The 26,594-nt window shown below is 39.5% G+C and overlaps 1 protein-coding gene across 4 annotated transcripts in view; it reads left to right on the top strand.

The window, feature by feature from the left end:
* The window catches only part of inpp4b (inositol polyphosphate-4-phosphatase type II B), a 221,976-nt gene that overhangs the window by 115,386 nt on the left and 79,996 nt on the right, over window positions 1–26,594 (top strand). For all 4 annotated transcript variants that reach the window (XM_051946193.1, XM_051946192.1, XM_051946194.1 and 1 more), the window contains 3 exons: window positions 16,264–16,375; window positions 20,533–20,602; window positions 25,162–25,309. In XM_051946193.1, the coding sequence (XP_051802153.1) occupies window positions 16,264–16,375; window positions 20,533–20,602; window positions 25,162–25,309 (330 nt within the window). The remainder of the gene's footprint in view (window positions 1–16,263; window positions 16,376–20,532; window positions 20,603–25,161; window positions 25,310–26,594) is intronic.

Genomic DNA, 26,594 nt, shown 5'->3' with positions numbered 1-26,594 from the left:
AAATAAGGACATTTTTAAGTGACCCCAAACTTTTCAATAGTAGTGGAAGTATTTTATAAGAATACAACTTCATTCTTGAGATAAGAAAAAATAAAGGTTCAAGCTTTACTTACTGGCTTTTTCCTGTTAATTGCATTGCAAAATTGGCAGATAGTTTAGTTTCACCGTGCTCTGTTGACATGTGAGCTCAGTTGTTGTTTTGACCCACCAATTAGCTTTTTCTGTGATGGAAAAGTAATTGTAATTGTCGTTCAGTGCTTCAAAAGAACCTCAAACTTAACTTTGCGTTGGGATTGTTTAATCAGAAAAGACATTCATTATTTGGTGATCAAGACATTTCCAAAGGTAATAAGTGCATTTAGAGATGCTTGTTAATTCATTTAGAGTGGTTTATCTGAGATTTTTTTAAAATACTTTTATCAAAGCTGTGAAGAGAAGCTCAGACTGAATCATACTGTCAACCTTTATAGCACTCTTTCTAAGGGTTTGAGGCACCGTTACATTATTCTCAAAAGCAGAAAGAAGCCAGAGTAAAGAGCATAAAATCTACAGCATGTTGATGTTGATTGCGATGTTATTTCCATGTGACAACTGCAAAGATGCAGCATTTCTAGAGACTGATGGGGAAAATGCCAAGACAAGGCACTTTGCTTCCTACTCATTAACATTCCTAAGTAACAGACTCTTGACTCCTCTGCTGTCTCTATGCTGTCTTTTTTTCTTTACCTTCATCCCTAGAAAGTCCCTATGGACTGTGGGTCCGCTGAGTGTGTTAACCTACATCCCTGCCTGCCTCTCAGCAGACACTCACTCACTCCCATCTGTCATTCTTTGTGTGTGTGTCTGTGGAAAGGAAAGTGTGGGCGTGCAGATGTATTCATGTTGTTCTGCCACCTAAAGAGCTCTGCAGAGCCTGGGCCTTCCTACCACATCCCCATTCAATCCCCTTGCCAATAAGAGTCAATGGAGCACAGAACACCTATCATTTACTGCCTACCTGTGTCAACAAGCCACTGCAATCACCACCAGCAACAGTGGCGCTCATACTCCATCTGCTTTCCTACAGCTCAGTCACACTTCTTCTGTAACACACACATAAGTGCACAGTGTCGTTGCATGTGGGATCCCGTTCAGTCCCTTAATGAAAGCTGTATAAGGACACAGATAAAGGCTTTTTACTGCCTTCTCCCCTGAGGTTACATTACTGAAACCTGCTCTTTCTTATAGCTTGGTTCTATTAGGTCTCCTAGGACTCCGACATAGGTCACCCTGGCATAATCCTGTTGCAGATTTCCAGGTAACACTTAAGTAATGATGGAGAAAAAAACAATTCCATGCAACACAGAGCAAGGTTTTTCTCTCTAGCTCTGTCTGGGTGTGCACGATTTGTATGCATGTATTCCTACTTGTAGGGCTGTCTAATGTACATGCTCAAGGCTCGGATGCCTCTAAGCGTGTCATCAAGGTCACGAGCAGCAGACATATTGATCAAATGACTTGCATAATCTATTTGTCAAGCTGCAAGGTGCTGTTTTGCAAGTGCTACTTGGCTCCTTGAGGACATATGTCTTAACAGACTGTTGTTCAATCACTCAACCTAAAGATGAAGAAAATAAGGCGGGGGGGAAGAAATCAAAGGCATGATGTTCACGACCAAGTGTACACTACCGTTAAAAAGATTGGGGTCGCTTAGAAATGTCCTTATTTTTGAAAGAAAAGCAGCTTTTCAGGAATATCTACATAGGGGTACAGAAGCCCATTTCCAGCAACCAAGACTCCTGCTAATGCTACATTATGTGAGCTAATGGTGTTGAAAGGCTAATTGATGATTAGAAAACCCTTGTGCAATTCTGTTAGCACGTGAAAAAAAGTGTGGCGTTTGCATTGGAAATTGTCTGGGTGACCCCAAACTTTTGAACAGGAGTGTAAATAGAGTTTCTTTATGATCCAGTCAAACACAGACACATCAAGGCAAATTAAAGGAAACTTTGCACTTCCCAGTCAAAGATCTCTTGGGATCTTGTTCATGATGACAACTTATGATGGAGATCTTGTGAGATTATGAAATTAAGAAGCTTCAGGAGACCCAGATGTCTTTAGAAGAAGAGGAGAATAGAGAAAAACCAATACAAGATAGCACTATGCAATGCTGCTCATTTGTGAAAGTTCTGCTGGGCGGCAAAACCATACAAATCTCATGTAAAATTTCTTAAATGTGTAAATGAGGACCACAGCACCTCTCCCAACATGCATCTAAAAGTCATGTTATATAAGCAATGCACTCACTGGGCCTTTCTCCCTTCACTTCTTTGGCTGGGACAAAGTACACTCAAATAAAAATTCTGGGTTGTTGTAAACACATAGTTGGGTTGATTATGCTGAGCCCAAGGTTGTTTGAGGTAATTTAAACTGACTGTTGGTTTGTTTATGCTGGGTCAAAGGGTTTGTTAAGGGTTCGTTTGCAGCTGAACAGCCGGTTGGGTTACTTTGATCCATCTGCTGGGTCATTCATTTTCTCGCTCATACCATTGAATGTTCTCAGTGAACGTCAGAGGATTGCACAACACAGAGTAGGCAAGATTTTTTGTGGACTAATATGAATAATTTGCCAACATTTTGATTTTATTCTTGGGAGCACCACGTACCTACATTTCACTGTGAAAATACAACCTAGATTGCAGTTGGTGGTGGAAAGATTAATGTCTTTATTTAATATTTACTAACAAGTTAGCAATTCTTTAATAGATGCTCATTAGTTAGGGGTAAACCGTGTTGCCAACTTAGCGACTTTCTCGCTAAATCTCGCGACTTTTCAAAGCTCCTAGCAACTTTTTTTTGTCAAAAGTGACTAGCGACAAATCTAGCGACTTTTTTTTGCCGTTTTGGAGACTCTAATAGGAAAACTCGGCTCATTCTGCAGTTACTGTCCTCAACAAGCAGCAGGTGCTGCTGTGAGCTTCTCCCCCTCCCAGAGCACAGGCTGTCAGTCCAGTAACCCGCAGCAGTCTCAGGGGGAGGGGAGGGGGAGACCCACTTCACTCCGCGGCCAGATGATAGATGAATCGTGCATGAGCAAAGTCATTACAGATCCCATCCAGACTTACGGAGCCATATAAACGAAAATGTTTCTTCACTGTCATGCTAAAATAAACCACAGCATTTAGCCTCTAGTACAAAAACATATTTTGATTGTTTTATACTCACTTTTGGGTCTATTCCACAACGTTATTCCTCTCTCCTACAACGTTGATTACAATTACATGCAAACTGGGAAATATGCAAATTAGGCGATGACATCATTTAGCGACTTCTAGCGACTTTTAGGACAGCCAATAGCGACTTTCCTTACTGAGGAGTTGGCAACAGTGGGGGTAAAATCAGTATACCGTTAGCTGGCTGCTACTACGTCTGTAGTCTCATTGAATTTTGTAATATTATGTGTATTGGTCACCTGGTTTTGTTGTTCCGCTGTATTCAGCTGTCCCACAGCACACTTTTATCTATATATTTTTAGGTACCATAAACTAGCTAGCTAATGTTGGCTACTTCTAGCTAATGTTACATTAGCAATAGTTACACTAGCTAGCTCACATACGTACCAGGGTCATGGCCTGTGGTGTAATCTTACCAACGTGTGGATGTATGGAATATATAACAATCTAAAAACATTTTAGTTGAGCACAAATATTGTCACTTTCTAAATTTGGTCAATTAAACAGCCCACTGTTGTGGACCAAATGGTAAAACCCAGCATTTGGGTCCAAAAAACCCAGCAGTGGTGGGTTAAAGCTGTTTTGTGTATCAACTACTGCTTATAGATAAGTGACATGTGGAAAATCTGTCCAAAGAAGAATTTGCCTCACCAGAATTTATTGTAATTTACAAATGAGAGTTACCAACAAAATCAGAGTAATGTAGAGCATACAGTTAGTAAGGCAAATGAGTGAAAAGGGAAATTAATGCTACTTGTTTTAGATATTAAATTGGTTTATTTCTAGTAGTGGTATTATTAATGTTAATAACAACATAATAGGGGAACACCACACATTCTACAAATCAAAATCTTCAGAGTCTGCAACAGACACTTAACCAACAGCAATAAGAAAATTATTTGATAGAATGTTTGATAGTATTATTTTAATGCATTCGACTAAAGAATGCTTCAACTTTGAAAATAAATAGCAATAAGTCTGTTAATCCAACTTTTGATGCCTACTCCTCTTTAGGCTACATTTACTGCTATTAGTGTAGCACGACTGAATCTTCAACAGAAATGTCAACAGTCAGGTTGCTGTCTAGCTATTCCAAGATGATATTTTTGCATCTGGAAAATCAATTTGGATACATTTTTAGTTTTAGATGTTGTTTTTTTTGTATTCTTTGTGAGTCTGATAAAGGTTACAAGACTGCAGAGCTGAAACCGTGAACTATTTTTTGTCATTCATAGACAAAACAGCAGACAAGTAGAGAAAAGGAGACAAGGTCTTCTTGGCTGGAGTTGAAACACTGACATTGTGCTTGTTGGTATCAGACTATCAGGACGCTTCAGCGGACCTCATTATCAGGACAGCATATACAAAAAAAATCCAGACATATCCAGTGTTCATCTTGAAAGACTGTGTTTTCTTGTAGTCCTAATATATTCATGTGTAGTTGATTCCCACCAATAGTTTATTTTTCTTTAGCTAAATGCAGTTGACTGCCTTCACTTTTTTCCCACTTGTTTTGTTGTGGCACAAACACCATTCTTTTCATTTCCATGCCCTATTAGCAGTTTACAAAAGCATATAAACACAGTAGCTCCGGACCATTGTTTCAGATTCAGTTAATGCATTTCTCCAATTAATGTTAGCTCCAGTTAAAAACAATATCCACTTTACCCCAAATCTCCTCAGATTTTATTAGTGTGCTTTTTTAGATGTCAGTGAATAATAAATAATTTGCTTTGCTCTTTGTTTTGTTTTTTTCAGGCTTTGCTACATTGTGTTTCCATACAATACATGTCTAGACAAACTGTTTGTTGATTTTTTTTTATTCCAATTAAGCAAAATACTGATTTCATTGCCCCTTAAGAACACCAGACACACTCTTTTGTATGTGTCAAAACTATTTTTATTATTGTTATTTTAAAGTAGCATTGAAGGAAATAATTGCTTTTCACAAGAAGCAAATAACAGAACCGACTAAAATGTTTGGCAATGTAGAAACAATATTAAAGGTTGTTATTAATCACTGAAAAAAATCTGCATTAAAGTATTATTTGTTCATGTGTTTGTGTTTCATGAACACAACTGAAAGTTGCGTGACCCTCAGCATTTTTTCCGTCACAGGTGCAGAGGAAACATCCTAAACTAACTCTTTTCAGGCTCTGTGTTTTTGTTTTGACTGATATTGTTGCCATCAAGACAGGAAATTTGGGCATCGCTCACAATATAACACTGAAAAAACCTGCTGGGTTTGAAATGTAACCAAAATATTAACCACACTGCTGAGCCACTATGGGTAAGAACACACAGTGGGTTGGTTTGACCCAAATACAGGGTGGTACTATTTAACCCAAATACCTGGTGGTTAATTTGATTCAAGCTACTGAGGGAGTTTAACTCTTGTGCTGGGTTAAATATAGCTTCTTTAGTGTGTTATTATTTACTGTCTCATTGCTTTCTCAGTCTTATACTCAACACTACTACAACTAGATGAGCCCTCAGTAGAGGGCAGAACCACGCCCTCTGCTGGCGAAAACCCTGTCCTCCCTATACAACTGATGCAATATGTATCAATTTTGATCATCGTACGTATCTCCCTCCCTACTTGATCTGTTGACCTGTAACTCCACAACTGAGCAGGGGACCTTAGACTGATCTTCAGTGCCAAGTTTGATTATCCTGACTTCAGCGGTTGCAGAGATATCGGACCAGACATAGCCACATACATACATACATACATACATACATACCCAGCCAGATACCGCACCGAATGCAATAACCCCGCCGACGTACCCGTCGGGCGAGGTTAAATACTACCACTAGTTATATTTATAGAGGTTATAAATGATTTACTCTGATTTGAATACATATGAAACAGATATAGCATTGTTAGTCCAGTCAAAATGTGTGAGATGATGGTAACTGACCACACTCTACAAAATGGAATTTGTAATTAATGGAACAACCTGAAGGGTTAGTATAAAAAGTCCCTCTCCCCAAAAAAGCAGCAGTAAGTTGTGTACAGAAACAGACCTAATCTGACAAGATCATTATTTCATTACAGGAGGTATCACATTGTTTGAAATTTAAGAAAATCCTTCAAAGGGTTGCAAGAACAAAACTGTGGTTCTTGATTGCCACATTTCCTTAAATTCAGAATCATTAATGGAGACAGCCAACAGTATATTCCCCTATTCACACTTCACCTTCACATGTCTTGTACTTCTGCTTGTAATGGATGGATATTAACCTACAGTAAAATCCTGCCCACCCTGTGTTGTGTGAACCTCAGACCGCAAGAGAACATTCAATACTGGACGAACAAGGAATGATTGACCCAGCTGCTGGATCAAAGTAAGCCAACCAGCTGTACAGCTGCAAATGAACCTCTTACAACTCCTTTGACCCAAAATAAACCAACCAACAGTATTTTTTAACATCATCCCAAACAACCCAAAATTATCCATCCATCCATCCATCATCTATACATCGCTTAATCCTCATTAGGGTCGTGGGAGGCTGGAGTCCATGCCAGCTGACTTAGAGTGAAGGTAGCAGTGTTTCCCCTGGGTTGAAATGGCTGTGAGGTGGTGGGGTCATTTTCAGCCGAAAGTTGTTGACAGGGGGGGTTGTTGGGGAGGAAGGAAGGAATTATATATACTATCGGGCCGTCTCCGCCGCAGCTGCGCACCCCTCCGCGGACGGTCTCGTCGATCCGGCGGGTTTTGCACTGCACTTTTTTTTTTTTTTTTTTTTTTGCCGCGGAGCAGTGAGGCGGCAATGTCGGCAGAATTTTAATGAGGCGGTGGCCTATACCGACAAGGCGGGCCGCCTCGCTGGTTATATGGGAGGGGAAACACTGAGGTAAGGTTCACCTGGACAGGTCACCAGTCTATCACAGTGATGCATATAGAGACAGACATTCACATTCACACCTACAGATAATTCAGAATCACTATTTAACCTGAGCATGTTTTTTGGACTGTGGGAGGAAGCTGGAGAACCTGGAGAAAACCCATGCATGCACAGGGAGAATATGCAAACTCCATGCAGAAAGATCCTGGGAAGGCGGGGACGTGAACCGAGGAGCTTCTAACTGCAGGGCCAAAGTGCTAACCACCAAGCCACTCTGCAGTCCAACCACAAAGTTATGACCCATCATAATCAAAAAGCTTTAGCTTTACAGAAAAAAACCCTTGGGTAGACTATTTCTATAAGCTTTAACATTGCTGCACCAAGCAAAAGTTCACCTCCTTTAACAGAGGAAATCACCAAGTTCATTTTCCAGTTCAGCATTAGTGCGCTAACATTGGTTGGCTTCTTTTTAACGAGCAATTAAAGGGCAAAAAAACATCTGTCTGAAAGACGAACAGAGACTCGGTTATGTCAGCTTGTTCACACTTTGTTGAAACATAATTGTGAAGCTTCAGTCGCTCTCCAACGGGGCATTACTCTCTCACCTTTTCTGAGTTGTTACATTGAAACAGTTTTTTTGATGCATGTGCGACAATGACTTTTGGTCTGTTTGTTTGTCAGTGCAGTGTGATGGCTTGGTTTGACCTCTTATCGCTTATGAGTTGATCATGTAGTATTTATTGAGTGAGCGGCGATCAAGGTCGTAATCTGTGCATTCAGTAAACTGTGTGCTGCTGCATCCCCTGCACGCTGCCGGTCACCACCCACGCTCATCCAATTGTCATTGATCTGCACTGAGCTTCTCGGTGACTTCACTCTAAATATGTTCCGGGTATTGTCATCGTCGAACTTGTATGCGCACAGGTGCATTTGTGTAGCTGAGAACAAAAAAGCTCTTGTCTGGCACCTTTTATTACTCACACTGGAAGCTTAGCATTGAGCTATGGCATGGTAGTAATGAGAATGTTGAAAGCAGATGGTGAATTGGGTATATGTGTCTCTTTCTGAGCGCTGATCGAGGTGAAGAAATAATAGATGAGTAAGAACTGTCTGTCAAAGATTTAAACTTGCAATTACCCAGTTCATACAGTATTTAAATTCAACTTCAGTTGTTTGGCACATAGCAGGTGTTATGTGGGTCACTACAGAATTGGAGGACATTTTACGTCCCACCTTTCAAATTTGAAATAATCCATGTACAAAATACTAAAACATGCAGCTGTTGTAACTGTATTTGTCTTGAGACCAAATCTAAAAGAACTAGGAGAACAGAATGTTTTAGAATATTTTTTAAAATACTAAATAAGTCTAGAGTTCCCTCTAAAATGCCATTTTTCTCTTGTCCCACCCCCCCGATGACCAAATTAAATCTCAAATAAAACAGTTAGCATAACATTTAAATCTCCATTTTTGGTATTTTTTTCAGTGATGTCTCTTGTAATTGTGGGAACACTTTTTTTAATCAACATAATAATTTAAATAATTATTATGCATGGAACGTGTGTCCCACAGCAACCCTGTTAGCATAACCTTTTTAGTTGGCAGAAGAAGGAAACAGTGAATCATGTGAAATGCTGGAGTTAACATCATCAAACAGTTTTCCAAAAGAATGGGTAGATACTGTAATGCATATTATCAGGAAAAGATCAATTCCTCTTCCTTTTTTCTTGACTGTTTTCCATCAGTCAGTTTGTCCTCTTGGTCAGCAGTAACAGATAGCTAAACGCTTCTACTGCTGAGAAAAAGCTAACATTAGCATGGATTAGCAGCCCTGTTACTGTGATTAGAGCAGGGTTAGCAAACAACAAATAAAACATGGAATTAAAATGGTACCATTGATGTGTAAGCTGAGCCAGTCAAGCCTATGATAGATTATTACCTATTATTGATGAATATGGAGCAGAAAATTGTAAAAGAGAAGATTAATTTTTCTAAAATGTTGAAGCCCAGATGCCCTCCAATTCTCGAATGACTCATGTAAATAAAAGAGAAGACTGAAAAATTTTCAAGTCAACTTGAAAACAGCAGCCAGATTTGCTTTTGCACATTATCAGGAGTACTCGATGCATCATGGTCTCTTTGTAAAGCAATTTCCAAACATTTTGTTCTATAAAAAAATAAAATAAAATGAATTTTTAAAAAAATGCTAATATGAAACTTTAGCAGTCTGAACTGGATAAAATAAGTCATTATCTTCCAACAATGCACTTAGGACAAAGTTCTGTCCCTCTGCAGTGGCTTATCATGATACCACTGTCCATGGAAGCACAAGTGGGAATTTCGTACTGAAAAGACTGCAACGTAGAAAAATACCAAGTTAATTTATCTACCCTACACTGCTGAAGCACCATATTAGGTCCACATGAACAGTATAATGCATTTTACCCAGCTAAAGGACTGTGGACTGCCCCCTGAGATTTCATTTAAATTGCTGTGGGTGAGAGGTTTTTGTGACCAGTATTCACCGGATGAACAATTTCAGTAAGCAATAACCCCTTTACTGTACATAAATGCGAGCCTATCTTTTAACATAAAAGGGAATCTCACAATGGCAAGAGCCAATAACACCATAATGGGATGTGTTCTGCAGTTTGGGCTGACACATACTGCTGGGTTTGGAGTCAATCCTCGTGTGTAAATATTTGATCAAGTGCAGTAGTTCCTGTGTCTGACAACTTTCAGTTCTAATTGAAATTTAATTCTGTTTAATTATCGCAACAGAATGTGTGCAATATTCTGTGATGGACATTGATACACAGTAATACATACAATAATAAAAATGTAGATATTGCAGCCAAGAATCTGAGTATCACTGCAAAGTAGTAAACCCGGTCAGATGTGGTGTAAGTTGCTTTAGGGGTATTATAGATGCACATACACGTATCGGATGAATACTTGTTAAATGATATCAGTAGATGAGATGGCTGCTGGAGGGGGAATGATCCCAGCTTGTAATGTTTTGAATGAACTCCACCTCCTTAGTCGGCTTACATTTAGTTTTGCACATGCAAACATGAACCTGCTGTACATGGTTCAGTCATCTCAATATGAAATTAAGGTGCATGTTCTCACGGGGGTGGGGGGTTTCTCACATTCCTGCAACCCTGTAAACAACAAAGCGAGAGAGAGAGTGGAGGCCTGTTAGTTTCTTTATATGTTCCCACCAAAGCCACTTCCTTACACTTGATGTGTTAAGCAGTGTTGCATTCTCAAGCAGACTATCTAATTAATTCTCTTTTTCCCATGACTGACGATAGCAACATAGCAAAGGTTTAATTAACTTCAGTAATATGTTTTTTTGAACAATCCTTTTAAAAAAACATTCAGAACAGTTGCATCTCTACAGATATTCACAGCTTGACATGCAGCAGCTGCTGCTTTCAGCTTTAATGTATAGAAGCATTTGCATTGTGGGCTATAAGAATGTAGAAAAGAGTAATATGTTTATTTGTGTTTGCCGTCAAATATTTAAATATTGGTTACTTTGCCAAGGAACGTGGTGGAGTTATGTGATGATCAGCATTAATTTGTCTGTCTGTCTGTGAGCAACATTACTCAAAAACAGACTAACAAATTTGGATGAAATTTTCAGGAAAGGTCAGAAATGACACAAGGACCAACTGATTAAATTTTGGCAGTGATGTGGCTTATAGTCTGTTAAAGATTTCTGTGTCATTGCAATATAGCGGCATGGCGTCACTGTAACTATGACAACAAGTGAACACTGTCAGCTGACTGCTGACGATCACATGACTGAGATCCTACTACAAATCCACCGCTGCGGACATATCAGGACTTATCCATCAGAAATGATACAAGGAACAAGTGATTAAATTGTGAGGGTGTTTCTGAGTCACATCAATTCCTACCGCTACATGTTTAGGTCACGTAATTTGATATCCATACAGAACGTACACATGCATAACACACACCTGTGCTCAGCATAAGGTCATTTAGTTTGTGGGTACATCTGTATTAAAGGGACACATTCTATGTTGCCGTGATTTCTGATCACCAATAACTAATAAACAAATGCTGCATTTTAAAAAAAAGCTACATTTCTGACAATGCCATATGGGCGAATGAACAACCTTACCAGAGTACTGCACTGTCTGAAAATTTTTTGTAGACCAAAACGTGCTGCTAATGAGCTTTATGCCTACTGATGTCACTGTCACAGTAGCTTGTATATATATATGTAGAACATGGGATTTTCTCCTTGTTGCTTCTGCTGTTATTCCTCATCTACAGCATCCTCATTAAATTTCTTCCATCCGACTTTCTTTAAACTCTATGAAATGTACAGACATATGTCCCATGACAGTCAACAGCTGCCTACTTTTGAACCGCATTCTGGATTGATGTGATTGGCTGGTGAAATAGCATCCTTTTTTTTCCACCTTGCTTCTTCTATGAAAACAGCTTATCCCAGACGGCTTCTGACAGTGGTTAAGCACTAACATAAAAGTAAATGTAGTGTGAAGACAGTTCTCGTCATGCAAGAACACAGTAGTGTGTGTAGTGGAACTGGAACAAATAGGATGCGTTAAAACTCACAAAACTTGTGCGAGTATGCATCTTGCGTTGACATAACTTCTATTCTGCTTATCACAGATTTATTGCAACTGACAGCTTACATTGCATAAATTTACATGTTGATCACATTGATAGCGCTGTTGTATTCCAGTTAAATCAGCTTGTTTTGATTGAAAATTTGATGCTTACTTTACCTTTAGAGCATAAAAAGTCCCGAGTGTGTGACTGCCATTACAATGTACTTAATATTTGTTATAGTACAGAGTTTTTGCAAAACTAACGGATTTGCATTAATTTTAGATTCAGATTGAATATGTTTGGGTGTGTTTTTTTTTTTTGTGAAACTCTTTCATCAAGTGGAAACCAGGCCAGTTTTTTCTTTGGGAATATATTTCAAGTGGTCCAGACAAGCCAGAAAGAGTGTGCTCAGTATAGGGTCCCCTGACAATTGTGGCCAGCTCCATGAACAATGCCTGCAATGTCGTCTTATTGAAGAAGTCAGTTCTCCGGTCGCAAAATGTGCAATTACTGCTGAGTCACATGATGGTGTCATTCATCCACAATGAAAATCACGACCACCAGAATCACTTCTGAAGCTGGCATTCCCCATCATTACTGTCCCTTGTCCTAACATCTGTCCTCAGTGAGAACCAGCCAGCTATATTTAGCGCACCCGTCCAACTTTATATAGGTCAAGAATCCCATCTACAGTTCCACTGCTACACTTAAAGGCTGTAGTGTTCTTGTCACCTGTGTAGGATCCTGGTAATTAGTTTTCTCTGACCACTCCCATTCCTCAGCCGATCCACAGCTGTAAGGTGTCCTGAAGGACTCTGAAACCAATCTTCTGTTGGGTAAAATCTGGAGCAAAAAGCAGTTTCTGGTTGGTATTTTTAGTTTCTTACAGTTGAAGTGAAAGGCCTTGTGAGAAAAGCCAGCGGTGTTTTGCTTCATTTCTATGTCTGTCAGGTGCCTTCCTGTGTGTGGCTTCCCACAGAGAAAAGTGTCCAAAGAAGAATTGCTGCTTTGAAGTTTTTTGATGAACTTTCTCTACCCTCTGGCTGTTAAATTTAGACCTTTGAAAATGAAGTGCAATTGTCTTTCTCTGTATTTTTTTTCTGGCGTTTGCTTGGTTGTATAGTTTTCCATTTGTGTCCGGAAATGGAAAACAGGATGATGTGGAATTTTGAAATTTGGACACTTTTCATTGTTGTGATCCCAAAAACTCAAGCGACCCCCAGAAACAAAAAGAAATTAATTAGGTCAAATGAGCTCTTTTAAGACCTCTTATTCACACGACTTACAGGGAACATACAATCACATTTTCTGTTGAAAACACAAATAGATACAACTTTTACATTATTGCACTCAAACACATAGTGTCACAAATGGGAAACGGTTTTAATTCTGTTTTCTGCCGTTCATTCACTGCTTCAGCAAAATGGAAAGATTTCAGTCTTCCTCACTTTTGTGTTTGTTGTCACAAACCTATTCAGCCTTTTATCAACCTGCTTGGCTCAATGAAATATTTACTAAAACACCATAAAGACTGCACACTAGTATGTCAAAAAATGCAGATAAATAATGGTACTCTATGTATCATGTGTTGCCTGGAATTTTTAAGTACAACAACAAACTTAAATCAACATAAAAACTGCCATGGTACAGATCCCACTGCTCTTCTACTGCAATATCTAACAATTACGTACAAAAAGCAGATTGTTTGCCTTGATTTCTACACGATTTCAAGCCTCTGCCACTCTCATACTACAGGTTGAGTAAAACCTTGTATCAGGTTGCAATTATGAGCAAAGAGAAGACACTCCTTGTAAAGGATGCACCAAGTCTTCAGACCTCGCAGCAGAATGCCGTGCAAGCCCTTTACAACTCCTAACTTCTCATTTTCAACTATTCACAAATATTAACCTTCACCATCTATCATTCAGCCACTAAAGAAGTGTAGCGCAACTGTATTAATGATAGTATTTTCAGTAATTTGTTGAAAAATAATAATGGTAATAATACCGCAGTGGAAAATACAGAATGATGGTCAGATTCTACAGTGCAAAGATCTCACAATCAGCATTTTGTCTGCTGGCTTTCTCTTTCAATTACAAGTCAAATTGTGCAACATCTCCCTGGCGCTTATCTGTTGCTCATTTAAATTAATTACCACATCTTCTACGTGTTCAGTTTGTTTTTGTAGAGGTTATAACAAGATGTATTGGACATCACTTTGCTTCATTTGCCCTGTTGTTGTTATTTGTGCCGTCGGTGGGGGGGTGGGGGGAATAGCATTTGCTCCAAGTTTAACGTTAGCTTCATGCAGCAGCTTCCACAGTGACAACGAATTCACTACTACTGGGGAGTAAGAGAATTTCTAACTTAAATATATGCTGTACAACTCTTATATCTATATCGAGGTTAATTTTTGTTATATTTCTGTGAAAGTGGGAAAGTAAGATTTAATGCGCAGCAGTAGACTTTTGATTTATACTTACAATTTATAGCACAGACTCTCCTTGGAGCCTTTGCTGCACGGTGTATATGCGCTCAATGTATACGGCTCATCAAAAGCCTTTTAGTACAGATTATTTGACAGAAATTACACTGCATGCCCTTACATAGGGGAAATGTAATTGTAAATTGCAAGAGAGGCTCTTAAAGGAAAATAACTGTTAAAGGTAGGGCACTTCCTTGAAAACTAATTATTTTTAAAATTGTGCCAAATTCACGGCAGACATTTTATGCACATTATTTTTGTCACTTGAACAAAGTCATCTGATTAAGTGTTGTCATAAAAGAGATCCTTGGCCAATTAGATTAAAAAAAATAGAAAAAAAAAAGGTAGGCTTGCAGGCAAAGAACAATCTGCAGATTTGTTTTCGTGCCAGCTCAAGCAGACGGAAAGAGAGGTAGAGGAGGGGGAGATGTGGGAGGGGAATGGGAATGGGAATGGATGGGACTCCTTTTTCCACCACAGCTCTCATCAAAACCTTGAAAGCTGCTTCGCCGTCAGGTAGCATGCATGCTAAAATACTGTAGTTTGAAATTAAAAGGTGTGTTGCAGCAGGAAATCTCTGCCTTTTTCCATGCAGGAGCAGAGCAACTGAGCTAAATTGAATCATTTGGACCCCCTTGAATGAGCTGTAGAAGAGCTCTTTTCCTCCCAGACAATAAGATATAAAGACTGCATTTGAGACAGGTGCTGAGTTTATGTTTGGCTGCAAATCAAACACATCACAATATATCTCTCAAAGGCGTGCTGTAAGTCAATTATCTTGAAGCAATTCGGAGTCTCCTGTCTGTTTAAATGGAGACTTTCATTAGCGGATTGCGGCAGAGTAATCTAAAGAGTAGAGGGCCACTGTAACCCCCATGGTTTGCCTTGGGAGGACTATCGCTGAATGCGATGCATGTTAATCTCCATTTTCTCGATTACATGCGGGCCACTGTCAGTACGCAGTGTTTGTTGAAAGTCAGGGTGACTTTCTTTTACCGTGCTTCAGTCCTCTGTTGCACAGAGAAAAGGGGGGGGGGGCATGATGAGGAATGGGAGGAAACAGGAAGATGAGCAGAGGAATAAACATTGAGACAGGTGTCTGGCAAGGGACAATGATTAGATTTATAAACCAGCCAATGTTATTTTCTCTGCTCTGAGACTGCTGTACGACATTAAGCCCTAACTGAGGCTCCCAGTGTCCCACTGCAGAGACGCTTTTGCTTCCATCTCCCTCCTTGCGCTCCCAGTCCTCCTCTCCTGCAGTCCCTCGCAGCACTTCCTCCCTCTCCCCTTTTCTCCTGGGTGTGTTTAGATATTCTTCTTCGTATCAGACAAAGATGGATTGGCCTTGAAAGCATCCTCTCTGCTTCCATCACCGTCCTTCCATTTTCTCCTGCTCAGGCAGGGGTGTGTCATCCTTCTCCCCCAAGTCTCCCCAGACCATTGGCTGGCGCACAACATCCAATATTTTCTCCAGCTGGAGTGGAACTGAGCACATTAGGGATGGGTCTGTTAAGGTGATCAGACTTGCTCCGGCGATGCCCAGGGACCATTTTTCTTCATTTGAGAGCGTCTGTCTTGCTGCCAATACTATAGATTTTCTATCAGCTCCTTAATCATGGCTCCATGATTGGGAAAGTGATTGGTCGGGCTCTGTGATATGAAAACTCTAGTATCAATTTTGTCTCTGTCAGGGCACATAGGCTGGGTTATTAGGCCGCCATTTGAACAGTTAGACGAAATGTTCTTTCCTTCACCCCCATCAACTCCCCAGCGGAGCACACTTGGCTTTATTCTGCATGCAAACTCCTCTGCAAAATCTGTCAGGAAAAAGAAATCGCCGCAGTGCAAGCATCCATGTCCTGATTCCACTTTTTATTCACACAGCTTTATAATTTCACAACCTGTTCAAGGCTGGAAATAAGCTTATTAGGTTTGGAGAGTTTGGGGGGCCCAACATGAAGATTAATATTTCTGAGGCCCATAGAGGGTTAGCAGCCAGAGGAAAAGATCATTTAACTGAGCGGTCTTTTTTATTTAACAGATCAAATGAAGAGGCTAATTCTGTTATTTTTTCCCCCCTGTCCTCCTGACTGACTTCAGGTCATCTGATGGTGTGTGTGCTGCTGGAACAGTGGTGGTGAGCCGTCTGAAGATGGGGGAGATGGAGGAGGTTGATGTAGACCACATCACCACCGACATACCATCACAGAAGGTAAAGTCGCAGGCTGACTAGACAGAGCAGGAGCCTCCGTGCACCAGATGCCTCGTGCTAATGCTAGGATTAGACTGGCACTGCTCGAGTCCTCCAATGAGATTAAATAAACTTCAGTAAACCCTAATGGGGATTTACAGGATGTGTGTATGTGCAATGTGTGTATCCGTGAGGGCATATGCGTCGTCTCTGTGTTGATACTGAAAAGATTGTAAAGAATCTAACTAAGTTGACACATGCGGCTCTGCTTGGGTTGATTTTTTTTTTTCTAGCCAGCCCTGAAACCCTTATTCACTTGACAAAGAAAATACTTCTTGGACGTGGCCTCCTCGCCACCGCCACACTCCTGCTCCATTCTAATCTCCTACAATACATACCGCTTAACTCAGCTCCGAAGTGTGACTCACATAGTCAGGGAAGGGAAAAAGGAAGAAAGAGAATTCTCCTTCTGAGTTTGACAGTAAACTGAAGATTGTGTCATCCGAATGGGGTGCCGGCACACCAGAAATGAAGTTGTATGTACTCTGATTTCACTTAATTTTCTGTACTATTCTAGTGGAGGAACAATTTCCAAGCGAGTCTGAGCTGAAGAGGCGGCAGACGAGTGCTTAAAAGCAAAGAAATAGCTTTAATGATATCTGTGAAGAGGGACATTCACAGCATAGTTGTGTAAGACTGCATGGAGACTTGTAGGCCTTCGCTGTTGTGTGTGTGTAATTAATTGTGTGTATTTCTATGTGCGCCCATGCATGAATCATTGTCTTATATAATTGACCAAGGGCTTCTACATGGCTGACTGGCTTTCGGTTCTGCCCACCCCTGTTTCTGGTGCAGGGAGGTTCCCTGCTAGGCTCCAGAGTGTCACTGACAATCTGCCCATGTCGCCTTGATGAATGTGTTGCCCTCCGTTTGTGTGTGTGCGTGTGCGAGCATGTTGTCGCAGCACATTTCCCCTTGTGTGTGTCATTTCTGCTGTAGAAGAAGATGAAGGCAGGAAAGAGGAAGGGCTATGACAAACATTAGGGACGGCTCACATGAGACTCGAGACTCACTTGTAGGGAAGTTCAAGCTAGCTTAGTGCCGCCTCAGTTTCCATTTTTGTTCATGGAGACACTTGTTTGATCAGCCCTCGTCACTGCTTGGGACACCGTCGCTCATGAATTTCCCATTGACCCACCAAAAAACAGTCAGCTGGAATTAGAAAGAGACTCCAGTCACTTTTGATCTGATCTCTTTTTCATATTTTAGTCATCAAAGAGCCATCGTCCACATGCTATCTGCTGCCGACAATTACAATGGGACTCCTTCCACAGCTGTGGCCCTTTGCTCATTTTTAATACCTTTCATTATCAGAGGTTTCACTAGTTGAAATTTCCAAATGCCAAATGTTGTTTTTGGCCGTTGTGTTAAATGGGGAAATTTAACTTGGGGGTTTGTGTCTGGGACTGCAGATGTTGGTTGGTGTCTGTTTTATTCAGGATCACTTTCTAGGCTAGGAGAGGTGATGGATTGTTCCTAGCAGTCATTAAAGTCCTTTTCTGGGGACAGATTTGACTGTCTAGCTGTGTTAAATGGTTCATCAAATAGGGCAGCGCTGACGTACAGCGAGCAACAAAGACTGTTAGTTGTCAGTGTTGCTTTGATGCGGAATCACACACATAATCATCAAGGAGTGTTCAAGGTGGTCTACTTTCACACTAATATATACATTAATTTGTTTGTTTTATAGTGTAATATCAACAATTGCTTATAATAAATCTGACAATATCAATGCAATGTGGTAAAGCCACATGCAGGAACATTAAATGAATCAGCAATCCAGTCCAAACATTGTTAATGTGCTAAATGACTATTCTAGCTGGAAAGGGCTGATTTTTAATGGAATATCTACATAGGGGTACAGAGGAACATTTCCAGCAACCATCCCTCCTGTGTTCTAATGCTACATTGTGTTAGCTAATGGTGTTGAAAGGCTCATTGATTTTTAGAAAAGCCTAGTGCAGTTATGTTAGCATATTGTCTAGGTGACCCCAGACTTTTGAACAATAGTGTAAATGATAAAATCCACTGTGAAAAAAATGTCTTTTCAGCTGGCTGGCCATGAGGAGGATGGCTTTATCTACTTTTGTCAGAAAACAAGAAGCTGTTACAAAAGAAGTGACTGAGTGGTAAATGTGTCTCAGTTAAAGCGGATGTGTGAGAAGAAAAACACTTGACAGGTTTTTTAACAGTTTATTTTCTTGTATCTGCACGCGTGCTTGTACATACCCAGGGTGAGAGGAAAAGATTTTCTTGTTTTTATTTCAATGTTTTAATATTGTGAAGCACTTTGTGGTACGATTCCATCGGAGGAAAAGTGCTATACAAATAAAGATTGATTGATTGTATCTTATGTTGCATGATTTTACTCTTCATAGAATTTCTTTCAAATTTTAAAATAGCCACATTAAAAATATTTGATATGTTTTCTATTGACACAATATAATTGAATGCTTAAAACTGTGTTGTCCCGATAGTAGGTAAGACGTGCAAGGTTGTACTGTATTAGGGTCATTCCAGAAATGGAGGACATCTGGGCTTCAACATTTTTGAAAAATACACCTTCTCTTTTACAATTTTCTGCTGCATATTCATCAATAATCATAATAAACTATCAAGGGCTTCATTCGCTCAGCTTACACATCAATGGAACCATTTTTATTCCACGTTTTATGTGTTGTTTGCTAACCCTACTCTAATCACAGTAACAGGGTTGCTAATCCATGCTAATGTTAGCTTTTTCTCAGCAGTAGAAGCTAGATATTTAGCTAGCTGTTACTGCTGACCAAGAGGACAAACTGACTGATGGAAAAAAATAAAGAAACAAGTAAAAAAGAATTTGTCTTTTCCTGATAATATGCATTACAGTATCTACACATTCTTTTGGAAAACTGTTTGATGATGTTAATTCCAGTGTTTCGTGTGATTCACAGTTTTCTTCTTCTTCTACCAGCTAAAACAGGGCTGTTGAGGGACACATGTTTCATGCATATAAATCATTATCTAATATATTAGGTTGATTACATTTTTTCCCATAATAACAAGAGACATCAATAAAAAAGAAAATACCAAAAAAGCGGATTTAAATTGAATTTTAACGGTTTTATTTGAGATTCAATTTGGTCATCAGGGGGGTGGGACAAGAGAAAAATGGCATTTTAGGGAGAACTCCAGAGTTAGTTGGTATTTTTCAAAATATTTTCAAACATTCTTTTCTTCTAGCTCTTTTAGATTTGGTCTTTTTTTAGGACAAGTAAATTTACACAACTGCATGTTTTAGTATTTTGTACATGAATTATTTCCAATGTGATGAGTGGGATGTAAAATGTCGTCCATTTCTGGAATGACCCACATTATTGCACAGTATTATATGTTGGTCGGAATTTACTATCAAAGGAGGGAACTATATTATGGTTAGCTGATAATTACTGGAATGGCATTACCGTTCACCACCCAGTCAGTGAAGTCACAGCAAGTGTTTTCCTTCAGCGGCTGCCGACTGTGACCTCGCTGCCACGGCAGAAACACAACATGCTGGAAGGTGTGAAGTGAAACGAGAACAGTTTATCCGTAGCCGTTTGCTCCGCGTGGCCGACACCAGTCTAATTATTAAGCGTAGTGATTGCAGCATGCATGTAGTAAATGTAGCTAACACTATTTCTATTAGTTTGTCACCACAGCAGGTTGTTTCTGTGAAATTAAATGACATTGTGATACAAGCTAAATGAAGCAAATGCAAAGCAAAAAGCAATAAAAACTCCCAAACAGCTATTCACATTGTCCCATTTTTTAAAAATGTATTTATAATCCACTAATATGAGCTTGTTTTTTGGCTTTCAAACAAGCTGTATTTCACAGAATACAGAGGGAATCTGCTGACGACCGCTTTGACAGAAATGTTACACTGCTTTGAGTGACAAAGCTAAATTGGGATTTTCATAGCCAAACTGCAGCCGAATTCATTGCAGCTGTCAAATCAAGTGTAGAAATCAGGCTGTGGTCATAGGTGATATGATCAAAGCCTGTCTCGGAGAAGTATCTCGCCATGCCTGTTTCTGTCTCAGAAAGAAGATCTTGTTGTCAACTCTTTCTGCTTCTTTTCTTTTTCTCCTTTTCAGTGTCCGTTGGTTTGTGAGTCTGCGCACCATTCCTGCGTGGACAGAGAAAATAACCCACTGACGGGGCCAGGTAGGATTCACACCCAGAACACCTGTAATTCCACCTTTCATTGTCGAATAATGTGGCAATTAAAGCGCGCTTTAATTTCCCTGTCTTCCTGCTTCTCAGTATTACTTCTTTCAAACTTTTCTCAGAGGAAGTGAGAGCTCGCCTTATAATGGCCTCAAAGAAAAGCTTTAAACACTGTAATTCTATTAAAAAGTATTATAATGAGTTGAATGCATTGTGGTAGTTAACATCCTGCAATATCTTTATCTAAAAGTCCCTTAATGTTCTGCATATAATTAACTTTAAATTGCCCTTGAGTAACCTTTCCATTAAGGAGAGTTGATGCGTCTCTGAGGTATCCTATTTGATGAAGCCATTTCTATCTTTGCTGTTCTGTTTTAGTGGTGTTTAAAGGCAGGCAGGAGACAGGTACTGTATGTGACAATGAGGTGAACCTTTGTAGATTTACTGAAGACGAGCAAAAGATGCCATGCGAGCTGCTGGAGACTAATTTAGCGGCAACACCGACAGCCAGACAGAGAATAGTGGGGAGAAAATGAAAGACAGAAAAGGGATAGACTTGAAAAGGTCACAACTCCTGCCGTGTTGAAACTTCACAGTCCTTGTTCAGAGGAGACTCGGGGAAACTAGTTTCCTTTTTTCATCCCATGCATCCATTTGTTCCACACATCCATTTTCTCTTTTTATCCGGATTTCCCACTTTCTCCGCGAGCTCCCCAGCAGCCCCACGCCTGTTGTCATGGTGTCATTGTCGCTTACTGTTTCTGCTGTGATTAACTAGTGAACTGCAGCCATGTTTGCAGGTGCACATCTGCAGCCTGTCAAAACAATACCCTCCCCGCAGATACCTCCAGATTGGGTAATGCAATTTAGTCCTCCACTTTTATTACCTTTCAAAATGAGCATGCGGAGAACGGGGAGGTAGGGGAGCCCACGCACAGCGCATCTCGGGAAGTCATTTTCTTAAGAGGTGTCAGGAAGGGAAACGGAGGCGTCTGATTGGTGGTCAGATTAGTGCGGTGGCAGGGGGGAGTTCAGGGGTTAATCCGCTTCTCTGACGGAGGTGGAAGTCAGCAACTGTCGCTCTTCCGATTAAGGTTGTGTCTTCACCCCTTTCTCTCCATGTGTCTCTTGCTCCCCATTTATTTTTGTCATCCATTTCATTTTCTCTAATCCCCACGCCGGCTGTGCCTGAATTTCCCATTTAATTTAGATGCAATTATGAATCCGTTCGGGGATCGTTCTCAGGCTAGTCTTAACCTTAATCATCATTAGTTTTAACATCATCTTCAGCTTTGTGGAAAAATCACAAGCCTGTCTATGGTCTATTTAGCGTACAGTTACTGTCCTTTAGAGATTCTCTGTTGTCTGGTCTCTGTACTACCGTTCAAAAGTTTGGGGTCACCCAAACGATTTCATGTTTTCCATGAAAACTCACACTCACACTTACACGACAGCTCAGTGATGGACTTTATTACTTTCCAGGTACAATTGAAGATTACTGGCACAGATATCAGGCTTTGGATGCACATGCAATTCTTGTTAGTAGGATTGATTTATTGTTGGATTCCCTCCTCACCTGAGACTTGTTGATAAGAAAACAGTAGAATGTTGTCAGCATAACGTGTAATAATGTGGGCTGATGGTACTGGGTTATTTCGTCACAAATCATCACATATCTGATTTGCTTGAAACTTTATCATAGACTATGGATATTTAACATGATATCTGAAAACTTTCAGATAGATACAGGCACCTTCCAATACTTTCTTTTTAAAATTGCCCATCGAGGCACTTTGAGCACATTTTTTCGCACATTTAAATTTAATGAGCACCATTTCGTGAAGTATGAAAGAATTGATTCAATTTGATTTTTCACCACAGATTCAGATTCAAAGGTGTGATGAGAAATTACAGGGAAAATTAATTTTTTCTAATGTTCTGTGTCCTGAAAGATTGTCATTAAAACATAGCCTCAAATTTTAATGTGCAAGAAAACATGCTGAAGCTGGGTCAACGGGCAATTTTAGATGCATATATATATATATATATATATATATATATATATATATATATATATAAAACCACTACTGTTCAAAAGTTGGGACACACCTTCTCACTCAATGTTTTTTTTAGTTATTTGTATTATTGTCCTCAACGTAGATTAAATAAAAAACAGTGAATAAGAAGGTGGGTCCAAACTTTTGACTGGTAGTGTAAAAATATACGCTATCATTCAAAAGTTTGGGGTCACTGTGACAATTTTCTGTTTTCCATGAAAACATAATTGCACAAGGGTTTTCTAATCATCAATTAGCCTTTCAACACCATTAGCTAACACAATGTAGCATTAGAACACAGGAGTGATGGTTGCTGGAAATGTTCCTCTGTACCTCTATGGAGATATTCCATTAAAGCTCAGCTAAAACAGGTCATTTACCACACTAACAATGTCTAGACTGGATTTTTGATTAATTTAATATCATCTTCATTGAAAAAAAAAGTTTTTCTTTCAAAAATGAGGAAATTTTTGAGTGACCCCAAAGTTTTTGAACAGTAGTGTATTTATTTATTGATTATATGTCTTGAAAAGTATTTGATATATCAAACTCAAATTTTGCAAATGTTTTTGTATAGCACCATGTTTTATGCTTTTTAAACCTCGGGTAAATGAGAAAGCAGAATTTAAAAAAAAAATCAGATGATTTGATGAGAAAGAGTGACTCTGAAGAGATACTTTGTCTTGTTAGAATATTTTTCTTATGTTCTGCAAGTCAGTTTTTGTTCTTTTGGTCTGCAACAGTCGCCTAAATTTCATCTTATTATTGAAACACAGTTGAAACCACTTTTTAAAGCATCAGACGTCATGATATCGCGTCTTAAATTAATGAGCTCACTACATAAAATCTCCCGCTCTGTTGACCTTTCTTGACTCCATCTGCACTGAAGGGCATCGCTGAACGTTAACACTGGAGGACAAATGACAAAGCAGCATCAGAATTAATTGCTGGGACACTTGGACGACTTTGAAGAAAGGACAATTTGGGGCAAAACTGTGTCACAAAACAGTATGGAATGTTTTTTTTTTTCCTCTGTGCTGTCAGTGGCAGCTGAAATATGACTCCTACTTTTGAATTCAAGCAAAAACATTTTCTTGCGACGCGTGTCTGACTACCGTGAGCAAGATTGTCGATGTTTCACCCCGGGTGCTTCAGCTCTGACTTATTGAGCGACTTTCTTACTGACTGCAGTTCTGAAATGAAAAGGAGTAGTAAACACTGTTTAAGGCTCACAGCTTTCTTGCCCTCTGCTGCCAGCATGCAGATAAGAGCATTAGAGCTGTTTTTCCTTTCCAGCCTTCGATTGCTGTTATTAGCCACTCTCTCCAAAAATGAAGAAGATGGCGTTGAATGTGAATCAGGTCTAATGGGCGGCGGGGTTAGCAAGCAAAGTTTCAGAAGGATTCAACAAACTCTGCCTCAGTGTTGTGCAATAAACAAGCAATTAAAATGGAAATGGACGAAATAAAGTGGCAAAGATTAACAGGACCAAGGTTTCCATCTTTTAGTCTATATTCTCGTTGGCTGTGCTGCCGCTGAAGTGGACCGAGAGAGGGAGAGAGAAGGCCATGGAAGATGAGAAATGCCTTATCTATGGCAGACACAGTTATTGATTATAGAATTTAATTTGTGCTTCATACCTCATGCGACTTCTGAAGACTTTCTGTCTTTTCTGTGGCGTCCTTGAGTCAGGCAGCTCACAGACTTACTTTGGATGCTCCGTTTACCTGTAAGCGAAGTTTAAGAACAATTATCTTTAGAATTTCTTTGACAAGAAAGTGATATAAGGGTCATTTCAGAATTGGAGGACATCTGGGCTTCAAAATATTTGAAAAATAAACCTTCTCTTTTGCATTTTTCTGCTACATGTTCGGCAGTATTAGACAATAAACTATCAAAGGCTTGATTGGCTCAGCTTACACATCAATGATACCATTTTTATTCCATGTTTTATTTGTTTTTTCTAACCTTACTCTAATCACAGTAACAGGGTTGCTAATCCATGCTAATGTTAGCTTTTTCTCAGCAGTAGAAGCTAGATATTTAGCTAGCTGTTACTGCTGACCAAGAGGACAAACTGACTGATGGAAAATGAAAGAAAAAAGTCAAAAGAATTATTCTTTTCCTGATAATATGAGGTAGAGTGGGACATTCAGTGAAGGCTGACAAAGTTATGAAAACATAAAAAACAAGAGAGAACATAGCTTTGCTCTAACTATTCTTTAGGAAAACTGTTTGATGTTACAAGGAAAAAAATGGCATTTTAGGGGAAACTCCAGACTTGCTTAGTATTTTAAACAATATTTTCAAACATTCCTTACTTGTAGTGTTTCTTTTTTCATGGTTTGGTATTTTGTACATGGATTATTTGAAATCTGATCGGTGGGACATAAAATGTGCTCCAATTCTGGAGCGATCCATATTTTCTGCTGAGTCAGATGGTGTTTTTTTTTTTACATCTCTGTCCTTTCCTCTTGTCTCTCTCTCTCTCTCTCACAGTGTTCAGGAATCCAGTATGCAAGGTGTACAGATTTCAAACAGTGGACAGCAAGTGGATGCTTGTGCGGGAACAAATGGAGGAGTGTACTTTGTCGTTTAGCATCCCCAAACAGCTACTGTCGCTTTACATTCAGGAGGACATGAGCAGGTAAGTCGCTCCAAAATCATTCTCCTGATCTTGTAGCCAGATTCCTTTTCATTTCATTCATTTTCAATTTATGCACCAACTAATTAGCTAATGGAGAACAAAAGTTCAACCAACAGCTCACTGCAGGGCCTCTTCCTGTTCTCCAGAATTACAAATTGATCTGCTGTCAAAAAAACTTTGACTCTGTCAACTTTTTTCTCCTGCTTGATATCAGAACCTTGCTCAAATAAACTGAATAAATGTGTGTGAACATACTACCATTCAAAAGTTTGATGTCACTCAGAAATGTTCTTATTTTTGAATAAAAGCATTTTTTTTCCAATGCAGATAACGTTAAATTAATCAGAAATACAGTCAAGACATTGTTAATGTGGTAAATGACTATTCTATCGGGAAACAGCTGATTTTTAATGGAATATCTCCATAGGGGTACAGAGGAACATTTCCAGCAACCATCACTCCTGTGTTCTAATGCTACATTGTGTTAGCTAATGGTGTTGAAAGGCTCATTGATGATTAGAAAACCCTTGTGCAGTTATGTTAGCACATGAATAAAAGAGTGATTTTCATAAAAAAACATTAAATTATCTGGGTGACTTTTGAAAGATAGTGTATAATGAGCACATTATGGAGATGAAGAATATAACTGTAGTGCAAGTCAGGTGCAGTTATTACTGTATGAGAATGAGGACAGGTTCAGACAATGACAGAGAGGTGATGCTTCACCAGTTTGTAAGTGTGCACATGTAAGTAGATCGAGTCTCTCCCCTCAGGCTCGACCAGTGTTTGTCAAGACACATCACTCTCTCAACTGGCCTGTTGTTTATGGCGACCCCTTCTCATACAGAACACACATACAGGACATACACACTCTCACACACAGAGCTTGACATCAGTTCTTTATGCTCGCTGTAATACAAGGAGTAGAAACAAAAAGATGCAATCGTAGACATGCAAGAACATTTGATTTGTAATCACAGGGTGCACCTCAGTGATCATACGTGCACACTCAAGGGCACGTTCACATGCAGAAACATGCGCTACCAGTCAAAAATTTGGATACACCTTCTCATTTAATGTTTTTTCTTTATTTCCATGACTATTTACCTTGTAGATTCTCCCTCATGAAGCTCATGGAGAGAATGCCAAGAGTGTGTAAAGCAGTAATCAAAGCAAAGGGTGACTATTTTAAAGAATCTAAAATATAAAACATATTTAGAGTTATTTCACAATAGTTTGTTGCTACATAATTCCATGTGTGTTCATAGTTTTGATGTCTTCAGTG

Source organism: Acanthochromis polyacanthus, chromosome 3 (genome assembly GCF_021347895.1).
Source record: "Acanthochromis polyacanthus isolate Apoly-LR-REF ecotype Palm Island chromosome 3, KAUST_Apoly_ChrSc, whole genome shotgun sequence".
NCBI lineage: Eukaryota > Metazoa > Chordata > Actinopteri > Pomacentridae > Acanthochromis > Acanthochromis polyacanthus.
This window is presented reverse-complemented; position numbering and strand designations above follow the sequence as displayed.